The following is an 18672-nucleotide window of genomic DNA, read 5'->3' on the forward strand; positions in this document are numbered from 1 at the left end:
GGAGAAATGAGCCATGTTTGTTTTGTGGAACATGTAGCCATGTGTAAATGAAGTAATCCATCATCGGGCAGCACAAGTACTTGAAAAAAAGCAAGTTGTGAACACCACTCTTAAATCTTAGGGAAGAGAAAGAAGAAAAAGATGTTGTGCAAGGGCATCAATAAGAAGTGTTAAAACCATCACAACACCAGTGGATATTAGAGCATTGTAAAACCATTTCTTTAAGTATGTAGCATTTCTTTTCTTGGTCATGTCCTTGCAGAGGACCTCTTCCACAACTGACTTTATGTTGTTGATATTCCAGGCAGGTGACTGCTTGCCACAAGAGGGAGTATGTAGTTTTGCAGTGTGGGCATGTTGAGGCTATTGGCTTTGATTTCCTTAGCTAAACGCCTAATAATGTTTTTCAGATTTTTCAGATTTCGGTTCTTTCAAGCCTGCCGTTGGAGATCAAAGATAGTGGAAATGTGCACACCGCCAATGGAGATGGGACCTTGCTCTTTAGAAATTGCCCATCCAATGAAGGTGTTCATTGAGTCACTTTCCTTGTCCCTGTGCTTACAGAAGTAAACTCTTATTCTTTTTCTGATATAAACTTGCAGATCTGAAAACCCCTTATATATAGTTTTTTGTAGTTATTTAGGACTTCCTCTGCCTAAAATGGTCATGTTCCAGTTCAGCACATTCTTAGCATCAATAAATGTAGTGGGATTAACACTCTTAACATCAGAAGTTTGTGGGATCTTCAATTTCTTTTTGGAAAACCCTATTGGAGGGGACAGCGAGGGTGGTTGTGGAGTGGTTACTAATGGTATATCTTGCGATGGCATGCATTGATGAGTTGATAGCCCAGAGCCAAACAGTTCATGGATTGGAAGCCAGGGAACCTCATCTCCAAGGCCACCATCATTCATTTTTGGACCAAGAGAGAAGTAACTCTAAGAGAGGGAAGAGAATCATGTCATAAAAGACCAACAGTAGCTATGGAGCAGAGGGTTTTGGAATTTCTACATTAGAAATGGGAGCATAATACTTTAGAAGTAGATGATTTTGCATTTCGAAATCTCTTCAAGCCATTTAGAACTCTAAACTCTATACAATATATAAAAGAAGTATCACAAATATAGTGATCAATTTTAGGCTGCATACCTCTTGTGATGAGGACAAAGAACCAGCTTTATGCTTTGACATCAATGGCATTAACTTGTTTAAAATGTTCATTTGATTCTATGTCAACATCCTTGTCGAGAAAGCATTGACCCACTTGAAGGGAGGGAAGCCAGATCGACATATAAAAGTAGAATTCAGTAACATAAAACTCAAAGCATCATCACACATCTTTGTTACAACATTCAATTTGTACAGTGGAAGGACCATATATTGGTAGTAACAAAGAAGTGATTGTGAAATCTGATTTATAGCATTGTAGCCATGTATTTCAGCATATACATGTTGAAACTGAATAAAAGTTGTAGGTGGCAGTCCATTGCAAGCATCAATGTTTCTGCCATATGTAAGTTGATTTAAGTAGCATATTGCATTTGATCAATACATAAGTAAATTTGAACCCACATTTGAGAATTACACAATGGAAGATATAAGTTGATTACAGAACAAGAGGTGGGGTGACATAGTAAGACTCAAACGGTACAAGTAATGAGACAGACCTGGATCCATAAGAAATCAGCTGCTTTCTTTGAAAAATGTACTAAATATGGGCAGAAAGAATGACCAAAAGATGTAATCCCTAAGGTGATATGAAAGAAGGACAAAAAACCTGATGGCACCCTTCTCAGTAGAGGAGAACAATGAGGTGGTTCCCAAAACATAAAAGGAAAAAGGCTCCTTGGTCTAATGATTTACCATCCAGATTCTTTCAAGCTCTCTCAGACATAACAGAAAAAAAGGCTCCCAAATGTTTTTTGGGATTGGCAGTTAAAACTTTGAACATAATGAAAATTGAAATTTGTCTTTTGACCTGTTTATTGCAATGTCCCCTAATGGGACCCTCTAATATTTTGTCCTAGAATCACAATTTTAATATATAGTGATTACGATAGAGAGACACTACAGTCAACTAAGCTTGGTTTGGAACTTGAATGTGATTCCCGGACAATACAATAACAGAGGCCTTTGTCAATCCTTATTTCCTTATTCCATTATTTCTCCTCTTAAATCTATCGTAAACTAAATCACTGACTTCTCACAAGTCTATCATAAACTCTTCATATTAATCTAAAACAAGTTCTTCATTTAGTCTACAGTTTGTTCTCTTATTACTGATTTCTGGTGTGTTAGTATTAGCTATTTATTAATTACTTATTATATGATTTATTATATATTACTGCAGAGTAGTTTCCAGAAAATTATTATAATAATTATAATTATTATATTACTGTTAATATTTATATAATTATTGAAATTCTACATAAGAACATCATCGTGCTCCCCCACTTTCAATCTGCTCTTCATTCCCCCCTTTCAATTTGTTCAATCTATCTGAAAAATAATTTCATAATCACTCCCCTCTATTCTCCCCAGAGTTCCAGGACTCGCCAAAACTCGGCGAGTCACGGGTCGAGTCACCCTCGGCGAGTCCTGGGTGGCTCGAACCCGGGCTCGGCGAGTTTTGGCCGAGTCCTGGCGAGTCCTGGAACTCGGTGACTCGGCTCGGACCCGGCGAGTCCCGAGCCCAAAACTCGGCCGGCGTAAACAGCCGAAAAAAGCAAAAAAAAAACATTTAAAAAATGGTTTTGCTTGCTTTTTTTTTCATTTATATTTTTAGCTTAGTTGTAAAAGGCATCTCATTTCATTCTATTGAAAAAATAGGAGGAGAAGAGTGAGTTGTGAGGAAAAAGAAGAGAGCATAGTAGGGCAACCAGCAAGGAGGAGGAGTAGAATTTCTTCAACAAATCACATTGGGGCAGTGTAATACTTGCATTTGGTGCATCAAAAGCTTGTTAGAGAGGATTGGAAAGAGGTTGCATTTCATTTCAACCTTCTTATAAGAGGTAAGATTTATATTTTTTGGTTTTTTTGGTCTTTTATAAGCAAAATTTACATTTTTTTGTTTTCTTAAAACTTAAAGAAATCAGCAAACCCTACAATGTACATTTTTTTTGTTTAAAAATGTACATTGTAGCGTTTGCTGATTTTTTTATGTTTTGAAATGAAAAAACAATCTACATGGTAGGTTTGCTAATTTCTTTGAAAAAAATGATGCAAATTCTATTACATTGTTTTTTGTATCAAAATCAAAACATTGCTATTATATTTTTTTTTGTATTAATTTATAATTTAACAATGGACAAATATTCATTTTTTTTGTAATTGTGTCTTATTCCAGCAACCTTCAACTTTTGAAAACAATGTCTACTTCTAGTCCTCCTCATAGAGCAATCCCGGGTAGAAAAGATCCAGCTTGGAAATATACAGAACCTTTTCCTGGGCAAAAAAAAGGAGAGGCAAAATGTTAATTTTGCAAAACAATCTTTCATGGAGGCATAAATAGATTGAAATACCACCTTGCCGGCATACGTGGCCATGATGCAGAGCCTTGCACAAAAGCACTTCCTAAGGCTATTCGTGAGTGCCAAGTGCTATTAGAAACATTTGAGACTCGAAAAGAAATAAAGAAGAGGCAAAGGGAGGAGTTGGCTCAAGCTAGCATTGGTTGTGTTGGAGAGGCCTCTTCCATGCCTTCATATTGTCCTAGTGGGAGTGCTAGTGCTTCTGTTGCCGGTAGTGTCAGTGCTAGTGGTAGTATCAATGCAACTCCAACCATTGGTCCTAGAGTTCGTAAATCTAGGATGGATTCATATTTTGAGCCACACACTACTCCTGGTGCCCAACCTTCACTTGAGAGCATGGCTTGGAACAAAGAGGTACACAATAAGGCTAAAGCTGCAATTGGAAGATTTTGGTTTTATTGCAATATTCCATTCTTCGCAGCCAGGTAATTCCTTTTAGTTTTTATTTGATTGTTTTAAGTTTTTAAGTTGTTAATATTCTTAATTTGTTTTGTGACTTTGTGATTGTCTAAGACTCTAATTTTATAATTTTATACTTATCTTATTTAATTTATTTGTGATAGGTCTCCTTATTGGCAAAGCATGGTTGATGCCATTGCTATTTGTGGGGCGGGTTTCAAAGCCCCTTCTGATTCCGAGATAAGTGGCCCAATCTTGATAGAATCGGTGGCTGATGTAAAAGCCACATTAGAGGAACATCGAGAGATATGGAAGAAGAAGGGTTGCACCATCATGACCGATGGTTGGACTGATAGAAGAAATCGGTCCTAAATTTTCTTGTTTCTTCTGCAGGTGATTGAATAACTTGAATTTTATTAAATGATTCTTATTCGTATTTTTTTTTGGGGTTGAGATTTATTGAATGATCATTGATCACTGTTTTTGCTTTGTTTTCAAATTTCAGGTGGCACCATGTTCATTAAGTCCATTGATGCTTCCGCACATTCTAAAAATGCCACTTACCTATGTGAGGTTATAGAGGAGGTCATATATGAAGTGGGCGAGGAGAATGTAGTACAAGTGGTGACCGATAATGCAGCAAATTATGTTGCTGCAGGTAAACTTTTGATGGAGAGGCACCCATCTATATTTTGGTCTCCCTGTGCTGCCCATTGCATTGACCTCATGTTGGAGGGCATTGCTAAGATTGCATGGATCAGGACATGTGTAGAGAAGGCAAAAAATATTTGCAAATTTGTATACAATCATGCATGGGTCCTTAACTTAATGAGGCAATACACGGGGCAGAAGGAGTTGGCTCGTCCTGGAATCACTAGATTTGCCACTAACTTCATCACACTGCAATCCTTGATTCGCAGTAAGGCAGCTTTGAGACGTATGCTTGTTGGTGAGGAGTGGACTTCCTCATCCTATGCTACGAGTGCTAAAGGAGTTGATGTTGCAGATTACATTTTTGATGAGCCAGGCTTTTGGACCCCTTGTGCTGAGATCGTGAAGGTAAAATTTTTAAGCATTCTAATCTCTACCTTATGTTTTAAGTTTTAAGTTTTTATTTTTATTCGTATTTTTCTTTTATTTGCTTATTTTCATTTACAATTTCACACTTACATTAACTGATATTACATATTGTTTCACAATATTTGCAGTTCATTGAGCCCTTGGTAGTTCTCCTACGTGTTGCTGACGGGGAGAAGCCCTCAATGGGCTACATATACAAGGGCATGGATAGGGCCAATGAGGGCATCAGATCTGCCTATGAAGGGGATGAGAGTAAGTATCATCCCATTTGGGATATCATTGACAGGAGATGGCAAACCCAGCTTCACAGGCCCCTTCATGCAGCTACTTATTACCTCAATCCGGCATTCCATTTCCGCCCTGATTTCAAGGCAGATGAGGAGGTTCTTAGTGGGCTCTACTCAGTGATAGAGCGAATGTCACCTGGTCATAGCAGCAATATAGTCCAGGAGCTAGAGGCTTTTTCTAATGCTAAAGGGGAGGTCTTCTCTCATATGCTTTGCAAAGAAAATCGGACAAAAATGCAGCCAGGTAAAATGTATATTTTAAGAAATTAAGAGCATAATTTTAATTATATGTTATTCAATTTGTTATTAATTATTAAATGAGGCTGATTTTGTTTTCCTTTTTCTCATCTCAGATAGGTGGTGGCAGATGTTTGGTCCTAAAACACCAAATCTTCAACAGGTAGCCATTCGTATTTTGAGCCAACCATGCAGTGCTTCCGGTTGTGAGCGCAATTGGAGTATGTTTGAGCACATACACTCCAAGAGGCGCAATAGACTGTCTGTGGAGAGGTTGAATGATCTAGTCTTTGTTCATTACAACCTCCGTCTTAGACACAAACAGGTTATGGACCATGACAGCACCCCGATCACGCTAGAGGAGGTTGATCCAGAATCTGAGTGGATCAGTGAGGCTACAGATCCTATGTTTGGTGATGAGGACTTAGATTGGATCGACGAGGTAGATAGAGAGGCTGAGGTTGTGTTGTGACGTTTTCACACATCGCCCCATTGCAAATGGGGACCCTTGCTTTTTTCTTTTTTTTTTGCTTTTTAGGGTTTGTTCTTTAGGTTTTTTAGGGTTTTGTTAGTTAGCCTTTGCATTTTGAGTGCTGTCGGGGAGATCAATAGGATAGCAGGTCCTGCTAGTTTGAAAGTCTTGATCCTGAAATTTGGCTAAGTTTGAAAGTCTTGATCCTGAAATTTGGCTAAGTCTGGAATGTCCTGATCCTGAATTTGACTAAGTCTGGAAACTGAAAAACCTCAAAAAACTAGATTTTGCAATATAACTCCTGGAGGTCTGAAACCACTCTCAAACATCCTGAAAGTATATATGGAATATAACTTAAAGTATAAGAAAGAAGAAAGATTAAATGTTATATTCCATAAAAGTTATCCTGATAGAGAGTTCGAAAAGTCAAATTTCGCTCCTGTCCTTCACTGAGGATCCAGAACGAATTTCGCTCCTGTCCCTCCCAGGAGGACCAAGGCGAAGCGCTCCTGTCCCTCACCAAGGGACCAGGGCGATAATACTTATTTGAGCCATTCCTGACCTTGTTTGGACGAATTGAGACATCAAAGGCATGGTGAAGGGCAAAATGAGCATGATGGAGCATCCAGACTTGATCAAAAGCAATGAAATGATGAAGTTTTTGCCTAGAAGGTCAAAATCGCTCCTGTCCCTCACTGAAGGACCAGAGCGATTTTCTTTATATGCACATTTTTAGACCTTGTTTGGACTCGAACTTTTATTCATAGCATGAAGCAAGATGATATCTTCCCTAGCAAAGACATTTCATGGTGAAAAGTGAGGCATTTGGGCCTGGAGGACAAAAATCGCTCCTGTCCCTCACTGAAGGACCAGAGCTTGAAATCCAAAATTGCCTTGTCCTTGAAAGATTTGAACGATTTCGCGAATTGAGAAGATCAAAGGAGATACATTTTATCAGTTGAATATAACTTGAAAGCGCAATCATGAGGAAAATTGACCCTAGAAGCAAAATCGCTCCTGTCCCTCTGCCAGGGACCAGGGCGAATTTAAGTGATAGCTCCCGTCCCTCTCTCAGGGACCAGAGCGATTTTCCCTATAAGACAGGTTTTGGGCAAAGATCAAGTAAGTGTTAAGTTTGAGGCAAGCAAAGGAGGCGTAACGAGTCCGTTGAAGATAATTTGAAGATTGCAAAAACGCCAAGTGAAGCCCATATTGTCCTAGGCACTCCTGTCCCTCTCCCAAGGACCAGAGCGATTTCTTCCTTAGACAAATCTCTCGCCAAGATGAAGCAAATTACATGTCAAGGATGAGTGAAGGGAAGCATAGCGGATCCATTGAAGATGGTTTTAAAAGTTAGCAAAGCATGATTGAGCCTACAAGTGAAAGTTCGCTCCTGTCCCTCAGCCAGGGACCAGGGCGAACTCAAGGTTATTTAATATTCCCTCCAAGCTTAAATCACTCCAAGCTAAGACACGAAGGGGCAATGATGTTTGGAACGCCTCGGAGAGAAAGTAAAGTATCAAAGACCGCAAAGGTGATGGAAATGCCCAAGTTCGCTCCTGTCCCTCACCAAGGGACCAGAGCGAAATGTTCAAGTGTGTCCAAGTTTAAGTTGCCACTCGCATTTCAAGTGTTCAAAAGGGAGTAAGGAACATCATTTTACACCGTGAAGACAGTTGCAAGTTGATATAAACAAGGATGAGCACAAGGAACAAAGGTTCGCTCCTGTCCCACACCAAGGGACCAGGGCGATATTCACTCAAATATCAAATTTGCATTGTAAAGGACGAGTAAAGTATGCATGGAATGAATGGATAACATTGTTACTTGCCTTGCGATATAAATTGGTGATTAAAGAGACAAAGACCCAAGGAAAAAGGCAAGTTCGCTCCTGTCCCTCACCAAGGGACCAGGGCGAAAGTACTTTAAAGCGCACTCCTTCCACAAAAGGGACGAATTAAGCTCAAGATTCCCAATTAAAATGCTATTTTGGACGTCTAAGACATGACTCTGAACGTGAAAAACAAGAAAACAAGGCCAAAATGAAGGAGCGCTCCTATCCCTCTCCCAGGGACCAGAGCGATATGGTTAGTGTCCCTTATTTCTCCCATGCTTAGGCGCCAATATTTTCGAATTACATTAAAATGCCAAATTCGATAAAAATGTGAAAGATTTAATTAAATTGGTATTTAAAAATAGTGCGCCTAACATTTAATAATTAATTTTGAGCCTAGAAATCGAATTTTTTAATTATAAAGGCATTTAAAATTAATTATTATTATTTTAAAAATAAAAAGGGAGCGCTTGGGGTATTATTTTGCAAGGTCGGCCCCCTCTTTTATTAAATTTTATTTGTTTTTTGGGCCTATTTTCCAAGTCGGCCTAGGGGCAATTATCAAGATGAGCGCCTATATAAGAGGGGTGTGTTGAGCATGTTAATCCATCTTTCAATCATTTGTCCAAGTGCGATTTTGAAGGAGCAATAAAGGAGTGCGAAATCTGGTCCAGGAAGGAGTGCGAGTTGAAGGCTAGAGGTGGAGCGAATTTTCCTCAAGATGTTGAAGGCTAGAAGTGGTGAAGTTGATAGAAGAAGCACATTTTGAAGACTTTGATCCACATTTTGCCTAGCAAACTTGCTTAATTTTGCATCTTTTCTTAGAGTTAATTCCCAAGTGGAGGTATGGCGAGATTCTCCTAGGCTCAATTTTGAATTTTCAATTTTCAATCTCAAGTGGCTTAGTAAATTTAGGAAATGATAATTCAAAGATTTATCATGAGATTTCCTAATTTAAAACTTAAATCCTCTTTCTAGTCTATATTTCCACGTTGCAAAATATATTACTAATTTTGAAATGTTGTGTAGGTATCATGATGGTGACTCCAAGCTCGGAAAATCAAGCCAGATCAAGGACGGTCTCCTCAAGGACGATCAAGCAAGGACAAGGGCGGCCTCCTCCAATCCAGCGTTTCAAGGCGAGGTACATCATCATCCTGCAAATCAAGGACACAAGAAGTCAAAGCAAAGGGTTCGTTGAAGAAGCAGATAGTTCCAGATGAATTAATTAAAGCTAGCTTCTCAACAACATATTTACCAAGTTACAAGTGTCAGACGAGGTGGCATCCTAGTCATCACTTCTCCAGTCAGTGTGGTCCACCTCAGCATGTCCAGATTCAATGTACCTAACTCATGGAAGGTGGCACAAACCCCGATGTACCTACCCCAGCTATCCATTGGTGGAATTTTCTAGAGAAGACATGTGTCAAAGCAATACAATTATTTCATTGGTCAAGCATTAAATGTTATGTAATGGTTGTAACAAACCCTAATTAGGGTTTTCATTGTTGAATCTTGGCCATTGATCTCAAATTGATCTAGGCCATCGAATTGTATTGTGGGCACTATATAAGCCCTGGCATTTCATTTGTAAAGGCTAATTAGCAATAGTTAGAAAATAGTTAGAGAGTTGAAAATAGTTAGAATAGTTAGAGAATAGTTGGAAGCAATTAGAGTAGAGTAGAGAGAGAAGGCAAAGATTGTTGCCAAGATGTTGTTGTAAAAGACTTGTAACTTCATTGAAGAAATGGTGAAATTTATGGGTCGATTCGACAATTTGCATGGTCTTTATACTTCTCATATTTGATTTCATGTTATTAGATGAGTGGAAGAAATGTGCTTGATTGATGATGGAATTCGTATATCCATACTACTAGCAGTTTGTTGATTGCAAACTTGCCTTGTGTAGTCAACTGGAATCATTCAGCTTAAGCCTAACTTCAATTGTCGCTTCTTCATTGATATGCATCAACCTGATGGTGCCTATGCCTGCAGTGATGATTTGAACATCATAAAGCTTTCCTTCGAAGATCGCACTAGCCTTGTGGAGATGGTCCTGCGATGTCAAAACAAGACCTAGTTAGAATTTCATCAAAGATCAATCATTGCTCCTACATTCCTTAGTATTAGGATTAGATCCTTTCCTCACCCTCCTCTTTTTTTTCTTTTTTTCAAGTCAAAGTTAGTAAAATCCTGTGTCCAGCAATATTCAAAGCAAATCAGAAGTTCAATCATCAAATGTAAGTCCCCTTGTGATTCCAGCAAATCACATCATACCACAAAGAGCTTATCCACACGTAGAGACCCTACATACAAGAACCTTGGAGTCATCCTGATTGATCCTTTTTCGCGATATCTTCAGCAATCAGAGGCTTTATTCAAGAGAGGATAAGGTACCTTTAGGTATTTTATTCTGTGTTTGATAGTGTACAAAATACACGTCAACAGGTTGTAGCCATGGTAGAGGAGGAGGTTAGAGCGCGACGAGAGCCAGAGACAAAGCCAGACACAGCTGATGTTTGTGAGGGTAGAATGGAGTCACGGGCAGAGAGTATGGCTGTTGATGCATCCAGGACCTACCTTAGGGTTAGACGCCTTCGTAGGAAGGACCCAGGCTCCTTTGAGCCATAGACTTGTAGTTGTTTTACTTTTGATATATGTGTGGAACTGGAACATTTGAATTTTGATGTCATGGATTTGATATTCCATGAGTTTTGTAATATTTTTACATTTGACACTATTTATATATCTATGGTTATTGGTTGCTATTTCCTTCAGCTACAATTTGCGTTTATACTAATGTGATCGATGTATACTTGTGTATGTGATCAAATTAACTTCTATTTGATGATGTTATTGTGTATTTAAGGTTTGTTTAATAAAGGGTGCATGAAACAAGTTTTAAATCCTTAAAAATCGCTAAATTTCTTGGGTTTTTCACTTTGCCGAGTCCTGCCGAGTCCTAGCCGATCCGACTCCCGAGTCCCGAGTCGAGTCACCCTTGCCGAGTCCGCGCCGAGTCCGAGTCCCGTTTCTTTGATTCTCCCCCACACCACTTCATTACATGCCACTTTATATCTTTCGTATGTCCTTTTACAAGGATTGTGTCTCCTAAGAAAGACGTGACTTTTGATATATATTTGTTTTAATAAACAAATTTACATTATTTTAAAGTGAATCGCAACTCCTAGTTTATAAAACAGTTTGCACATAAGTTTGTTTCTATAATAAAAACAACATCCCATACTATTTGAGAATCACATCTCTTCATTAACCCGTGCTTGGTGAAGGATAATAACACACCTTTTTAGTGAGTCGCTATCTTTAATGAATCGCTGCCTTTAATTAATTGTTTGTTTAGAACATCGTTTTGTCTTCCTTTTAACGTCTAAACACATTATTCATTTTGAATTGCACTTTTTCATATGTGCTGTTTGGTCAAAGATCTACGTTTGAACAAGTAATTAAGACTTGTATTAGTTTATTATTAAGTCGTTCTTTCTAATCAGCCACCTTTACCAAGTCTAAAAATGGTGTGAGGTCAAAATAGAACATACTGTAAACTGTAAACATGCTGTCATTATGTAGCATGCTCACTGTAAACTGTGCAAGTTGTAATATAATATTAATGCTTATAATGTAATATTAATTTATTTTTTATTTGAGCATTTCAAGAATATTATTAGTAATAAATATTAATTAAAAAGTAATATTTAATAAAAAGATAAATTTCAGATTATCATTCGTTGGTAATTATTATATTAATTAACAATAATAATAATTGCTTTATTTAGGATATATATAACGATCAAGGAGGGGACATGATATTTATTGAGACTTTCATCACAATTATGATTTTGATATTCAGCATATGTTATATGTTTATTTTCATGTCTACACATTATATTTGACATGAAATAACACAATCAATACTTTTGGCTACTTTTATAAAGAGTGCATAATTTTTAATCTGCCTTGCTTTTACCATTGTAAATGTGCATAATTGTGAAAACACTAACTCTTGCAAAGCCATGTCTTAGCCATGTAAATGGAATGCCAAAATAGTTTAGTGACAAAGAAGGGAAAAATGCAATATAGCAGTGAAATCCACTTACCATTCCCTTGGATAGTCAATCCGTGCAATTTTTGATACCAAAACAGCTAGTTGAACTGCGATCTGCATAATCTCCAGTATAACACATCAAATCAACAAAAATATTTTATTTTATTACAACTGAGGCAGAAGAAAGAGAATGAGAGAAAAAAATCAAGTTTTACTTTTCAAAACTATAAAGAAAATAATTATTTCCCTGTGGTAAATTGACAAACATATTAACAAATGCTCAATAACTTGATGCTATAGAAAAATATGATTTTGAATGGAAAAAGATATGAGCACACAGATTTCTTCACATGTACTTGCAAAAAATCCTAAAGGTACAAAACATGGGACTTAGAAAAATTTGTCCACAGACCAAGCTAAACATCAGCAACTGGCACCTCATCAAATTCAACAGGTACCACCCACCAATCACCACTGACAACAAAAATGTTCCATCTAGTATTAATATGTTGACAAAGACTGAAACCTGAAATAAAGACTTTCACATTTGGCCCCAACAAAAATGTTCCATCTAGTATTAATATGTTGACAAAGACTGAAACCTGAAATAAAGACTTTCACATTTGGCCCCAACAAAGAGAGACTAGACTGCACAAAAGGGGATTGATTAATAAAAATACAAACAGCCAAAGTAAGACACTCTTAAATAGAAGAGAAGATCCCTCACAAACTTGTATTAGTTTTTGGTAATGCTAATATCACAAAAGATTGGAAATTCCCAAGTTACTTCTAAATCCAACAACAATAGGAAACCTCTGAACATTAATTTAAAAAAAAATTCAAAAAGAAGCAGAGGCAACAAGCATGCTAGGCATACTACAATGAGGAAATCATACAAAATAAAGTGGAGAATGTAGAACAATAGCCCAACATTTGAGGGACAACAAACCCAAAGGGCAAAGGATGCAAAAGATAAAATCAGAGGCAAATAAATATTACCTTGAGAAAAATTTAGGGAGGTGTCATTAACATAAGGCAATAAAGTATTAGGGTTTTACCCTTTTTTGTGTGAAGTACAATGCATGTTTAGTCCTAAATGTATAGTTGGTGAATAATCAGATAACACAGTACTTCCTACACGTACCAAGTATTCATGGAACAAAACAATTGTACATCATAACATAAATGACAAATGATAATAATTAGACCAAAAAGTTATATCTTTATTCCAATGTCCAAAATTGTCCATATATATCTCCCCCTGCCGAGATTCCAACCAAACAATATATAGACCCGACGGTTGGCCAAGTTGCCAACCGTCACCAACTCCCAACTACCCGACGAGAACCTTTCGGCAACAACAAAACATAACCACGCATAACACACTCATAATTATTATTCATACTAACATACGTTTTTACCCCTAACATTAGCCCCCCCAAAAACGTAGTCGTCTTCCAGACGACTCAGACAAGAGAAACTGAATTATATAAAACATAGCTAAGACCGAGAAGAGGGAGGAGGCGTCCCTGTAGTGGCCGCAGGAGGAGGTTGTTGTCCGTCCTAAAGTTTCAAGTTCTTTTCCGCCAGCAGCTGCCGTTCCCGTGCTTTCTTTAAAGCAGCTTCCAGTAGCTTTTTATCTTTTTGTTCCAGCTGTTAGGTGAGCTCTGCCACTTGGGCTACGAATGCCTCCCAGTCACCCGTACCAGTTTTTGCTGGTACCGTACCGGTTTCTGCCTCCAAGTCACCCGTACTAGTTTCTGATGGTATCGTACAGATTATTACTGTGCCGTACCAGTTTCTGTTGCCGTCGTACCAGTTTTTGCTGACACCGTACCAATTTCTGCTGACACCATACCAGTTTCTGTCGTCGCCGTACTAGTTTCTACTGCTACCGTACCAGCTTCTATCACCGTTGTACCAGTTTCTGCCGACACCATACCAATTTATGTTGCCGTCGTACCAATTTCTGATGCCGTCATACCAGTTTTTGTTGCCGCTGTACCAATTTCTACTGCCAGCGTACCAGTTCTTGCTGCCAGCATACCAATTTTTGTTCCTGCTGCAAGTACAGCCAAACTGATCTGTGGCAACGATATCCATCGCTGTGCCGACGGTTCCCCCTCTCCAATCTTCTGGAACATTGCGCTCGTACTCTTCCATTGTGCTCGTAGCCCTCCATACCAATCTTCTGGTTTGAATGAAACCTGCACTGTGTACCGTTGGAACTGGATGACCGAAGCTTGTTCGTGAAGGTTATAACCGGATACCATGGTCCGTAGGACTGGCTCGAACTCTTTAATGTTAAATATGGGCATCTGCACAGCGTGGTCGACCTATGCTTTTTTAAGCGATTCCTTCGTCACATGGTCTTGAGGGTTTTCCTTCCACCAAGTACGATATTCACTGCCAGCCACACTGTCGAATGCTACATTTGCTGCTGTGAGTTCCTTTGCGTCCTTTGTTGCCTTCAGTCTGCTCCTGGTTTTCCTGCTGCCGGCAAGTTCTGTGGCAGTCATGGTTGTACTGCAACTGCCTTTCTTTGCTCTTCTGCCCATGCCCCTTCCTGAGTCGTTATTATAACCGCCTGACAAATTATCTCGCCAATTGGTACGGCCCATTGTGTCACTTTTCATTTCCTTGTTGTACGGTCTCCTTGATTGTCCTGACGAGTGCCTATTGTACGGATTTCTCTACCTGTCCACCTGGTACCTTATGCCGTACGGATCTGCCTGACTGATGTCGTACGTCGTACGGACTTTGCCTTGTGGGAGTGGTTGATGCTATTTGTCGTACGGATGTTGATGATGTTGGTCGTACGGATGCTCTTGGCTGTACGGATGTCTCTGTTTGTCTGGCAAATGTTAATGATGGTTGTCGTACGGATATCTCTGCTCTGCACGTACTGGTGGAAGTGGGTCGTACACCATACGGTGGGGGTATACCCTCAAGGGTTATGGTCGTACGGTAGCTCTGTACGTCGTACGGTACTACAAGTTGACAACCCCCTGTTTCTCCTAAGCCGTACTCATACGGCGAATGGTCTACTCTTCCTCGTGCCACAATTCTAGTCACTATGTGTCGTACACCGTACGGAGCCTGTATGTCGTACACTTGCTCCCCTTCAGATGAGTTTTGTATACCGTACACGTACGGAAGCCTAAGCCTTTCCCTTCCCGTATTCAGTACACCATACACCATACAGTGGTTCCAGTCTCTCGTGCCCTGAATCCGTACGTTGTACGATATGACTTCTGCATTGTTCGATAGACTCTGGCAATCTTCTGCAAACCGTACGCCGTACGGTATAGCCCTCAGATTTTCGTCCCTTCTTGATCGTTCACTCCATACCCTATATGGAATTGTCCGCTCTTGGGCGTCCGTACACGAGCTCCGTACTGTTTCTGTTGTCCTTGCAGCATGCCACTGATCCATACGGTGTACTACTTCCTTTCGTATGCCCAGTCTTGTCTGGCTGTCAGGTTCATCTTCCTGATATTTCAATTTTTTAGTACTTGCCGACGTTGACTTAGATGTTTTTTCCCTTACAAGTATCACCTGTGCTTTTGCCTCGTTGCCCAGATTAACCTTCTCCACACCCTGTTCCTCGTACTTGATGGTTTTATCCCGTTCAAATTGGTGTGCTGGCGTGTCGTCCATCTGTGCCATTCCCTCTTGGTATCTACCGTACTCCGGGGGAAAAGATTGTTCTTCCATCCCGCTGCTTGATTCTCCTATCTCACATATTTGAAGTATGTGACACTCCAGGTGGAAGCACTCATAGTCCTCCATTTGCCAATGAAAAAGTCCTGCCAGTGAACTAGTTCCATCCTCGGAGCATCCGTCTAGTTCCAGCACTCCTTCCTCGTCGGGTTCTTTCCCTCCTCTGTCTCCTTCAGAACTCCACTCCCATCGATTGGAATCTTCTGAGTCGGAGTCCGATGACGCGAGCTCTTCGCTGACGGACTGGTTCCTGAGATCAATTACATACTTATGCCCGTCCTTCTCGATTGAGAGCGTATTCCTTTTCCAGTTGTGGTTAGCTTTGGCCATGATCAGCCATCCCCTTCCTATAAGAGCGTTGTACGCTTTCCTTTCCAGAGGAATGACTACAAAGTCGAGAAGGAATTGCTGCGTCCCAATTATCACCTTTTGTGCCATGAGGGTGCCAAGGGGTTTGATGCCGTGCTGATCCGCCCCAACCAGGTGGAAGGTTGGTGGCCATAGTGTCGGCTTGCCGAGGTTTCACCAAGTTTCTTCTGGCAGTACATTGACTCCAGACCCACCATCAACGATGGTGTTTGTAAGCTTTTGTCCCGATATATCCATCTCTACCACTACGAGTTTCCGTCCGACTCCCACCGTTAGTAGTACAAGGTTCATTGCATCCGTACCAGATCCCTGAACCGGGTCCGTACCAGACTTTGTCAGCGTTTGGTGTTCCTGACTGATGGTAGTGTCCCCGGTTACATTTGTTAGAGCCATCCTTAGCTGTGGCATGGTCTGCAGAAGGTCAGACACCCGTACGAGTATTGTGGTTTGTAACATCTGCTTTAGGATATTTTTCTCTGGTTCTAACCGGACTGGTGTACCGGCAGCCAAGTGCGAAGCCCTCCACTATCCAGCCATCGCCCGCTCGATATTCGCCCTTGCCTCCTGGAGCCTTTCTTTTTCTGTGCGAGGGTCAAGATACATGGCTTTCTTGTTTTGCAACCTTGTGATTGCCAGTACGTCTTCACCTGATCCTTCCACGTCCAGCATGTTCACCCCTTTTTGCTTTGGACAATCCATGTCCTCATGATTTCCTGGACCGCACCATCTGCACAGCAACCTTCCTGCATCACCTCCATTTTGGCATTCTCGGGCAAAGTGACCCCATTCGTTGCACTTCCTACATTGAATCATGGGTCGCCCCTTCCCGTCGTATTGAATTTTGCTCCTTGGTGTGTTATTATTGGATCTATTGTTACCCCGCCGATTGTACCCTCCAGGGGAGGCACGTCAGAGTTTGTTGTTGGCTTCGGAGGTGTCGCCGGCGGTGTGGCTTGGTCGGGTTGGGCGTAGAGCACTTGTGTGCTCCGTGCTTTCAAGTTGTATGGGCATTCCGTAGTGGAATGTCCCATTACTTGGCAGATGTCACAAAAAACGTTGCGGGGACAACTTCCTTTAGTGTGTCCTTCAGTCTTGCAGTCAGTACACCATAGTTCTTTTCCTTCCTTACCACTTTCTTTGTCACCTTTTAACTCCTTCATCATCCTCATCATATCCTTCTGGAGTGCTTGCACGGTTTTGGATCCCCCGTGGCTGTCTTCGTCCGTGCTGTCACCATCGCTAGTCCGTCGCTTCCCCCAGGATGTCTTGTTCTCACTTTCAATGTCCATGGCGCGGTTGTATGTTTCATCGTACAATGGCGGAGGGACCAATTTCATCGTCCTTCTCAGGGATGGTACCAATCCTTCCACGAACCACCGCTTCTTGAGGCCATCTGCCGACTGGTTCTCCATTTTGTTAAGCAGTTCCCTCAGCCTTCTGTTATATGCGCGCACACTTTCGTTTTTTCCTTGTTTGGTGTTGTAAATTTCTGCCACAACCTCGTTGTCATCCCGTAGGAGTTTGAATTCTTCCTTGAAGGCCTTCTTCAGATTGGTCCAGGATGTTTTATGCCGGGCATCAAGGTCTGTGTACCAGTCAATAGCTATTCCTCGCAGAGTGGCCGGAAATGCCTTCACCCAGTAGTCTCAGTCGTCCTGGCCATTTGCTTCCCAGATGGTGACGCATGTCTTGCAATGTCGTACGGTGTCCTCTAACCTATTGCCCATGAATTTTGGAAGCTTTTGTTTCTCCGGGGTGTGTGCCATCGTTCTTTTCCGTGAGGTTTTATGCCGTGCCTGGAAATGGCTATATGTCGGAAAGGTACTATGTGTTTGGAGGGTACCGTACACTCCTGGTCTGGTTGGGCCCCTGCTAACCGGGCTTTGGTCACCTTCACTTCTATAGTCCCTCCTTCTCGGGGTTTCCGGATCCGATCTTCCTATTTTGATGCCCTTCGACAAGGATAAGTTTTTAATGCCGAACAACGTTGCTTCGAAAATAGTGGCAATTTCCTCGTGCAGGTCTCGTACCGCCTCCTCTCCTTGTTCGGAAAATTCTGATTGGGTGCTTTGTGATTTGGTTCTAGAGTCTTCCTCACTTGACGTCGAGTGTGGGGCCTGGTCGGTGAGATCTTCCTCCGCTACGTCTGGAAGTGGCAGGTTCCTGGCGACCTCGGCCAACTCCTTCCACGTACACGGTTTTTGCCTCTCCCAACTATGACTCTGACTCACACTCCGACTTTTGTTGTGTTTCTTTGGACTCCTTGAGTCGGCAATCTCTCTTAGTTGTCGTCTCCTGTCGGTCTGTTCTTTTATGCGGAGAGATCGTCGTACAGTTCCCTCGTTTACTCCTTCGATAATAGTGGTACATCTGTCTTTGTTCGGTCGTAGCGGTATCAAGTGTCAGAGGTACGACACTAACTGGCCTCCCTCTCCTCTTCCTCCCTACGACTCTGTTCCTCGTACCGTCAGAGAACTTGATGCCGCCGAAGTTCCTTTGCCGTTTCCTCCCTTTGGTCTTGGAGTGCAATCAAATTTCTAGCGATTAACCTTGGAATACTTCCGAGTAGGTCAAAGATGGGGGTGCTGACGGTGAGTTCACCACGTACCGTACCTTCCGAGACGGCTCTCTCCTGAGCCTCTCGCCGTACGTACTGCGTGACCAACACGTCCCACAAC

At 41.1% G+C, this 18672-nt stretch overlaps 1 protein-coding gene across 8 annotated transcripts in view; it reads right to left on the reverse strand.

The window, feature by feature from the left end:
• The window catches only part of LOC131036604 (uncharacterized), a 263434-nt gene that overhangs the window by 213169 nt on the left and 31593 nt on the right, over positions 1 to 18672 (reverse strand). For all 8 annotated transcript variants that reach the window (XM_057968520.2, XM_057968515.2, XM_057968518.2 and 5 more), the window contains one exon: positions 11955 to 12016. In XM_057968520.2, coding sequence (XP_057824503.2) covers positions 11955 to 12016 — 62 coding nt within the window. The remainder of the gene's footprint in view (positions 1 to 11954; positions 12017 to 18672) is intronic.

This window comes from Cryptomeria japonica, chromosome 1 (genome assembly GCF_030272615.1).
Source record: "Cryptomeria japonica chromosome 1, Sugi_1.0, whole genome shotgun sequence".
NCBI lineage: Eukaryota > Viridiplantae > Streptophyta > Pinopsida > Cupressales > Cupressaceae > Cryptomeria > Cryptomeria japonica.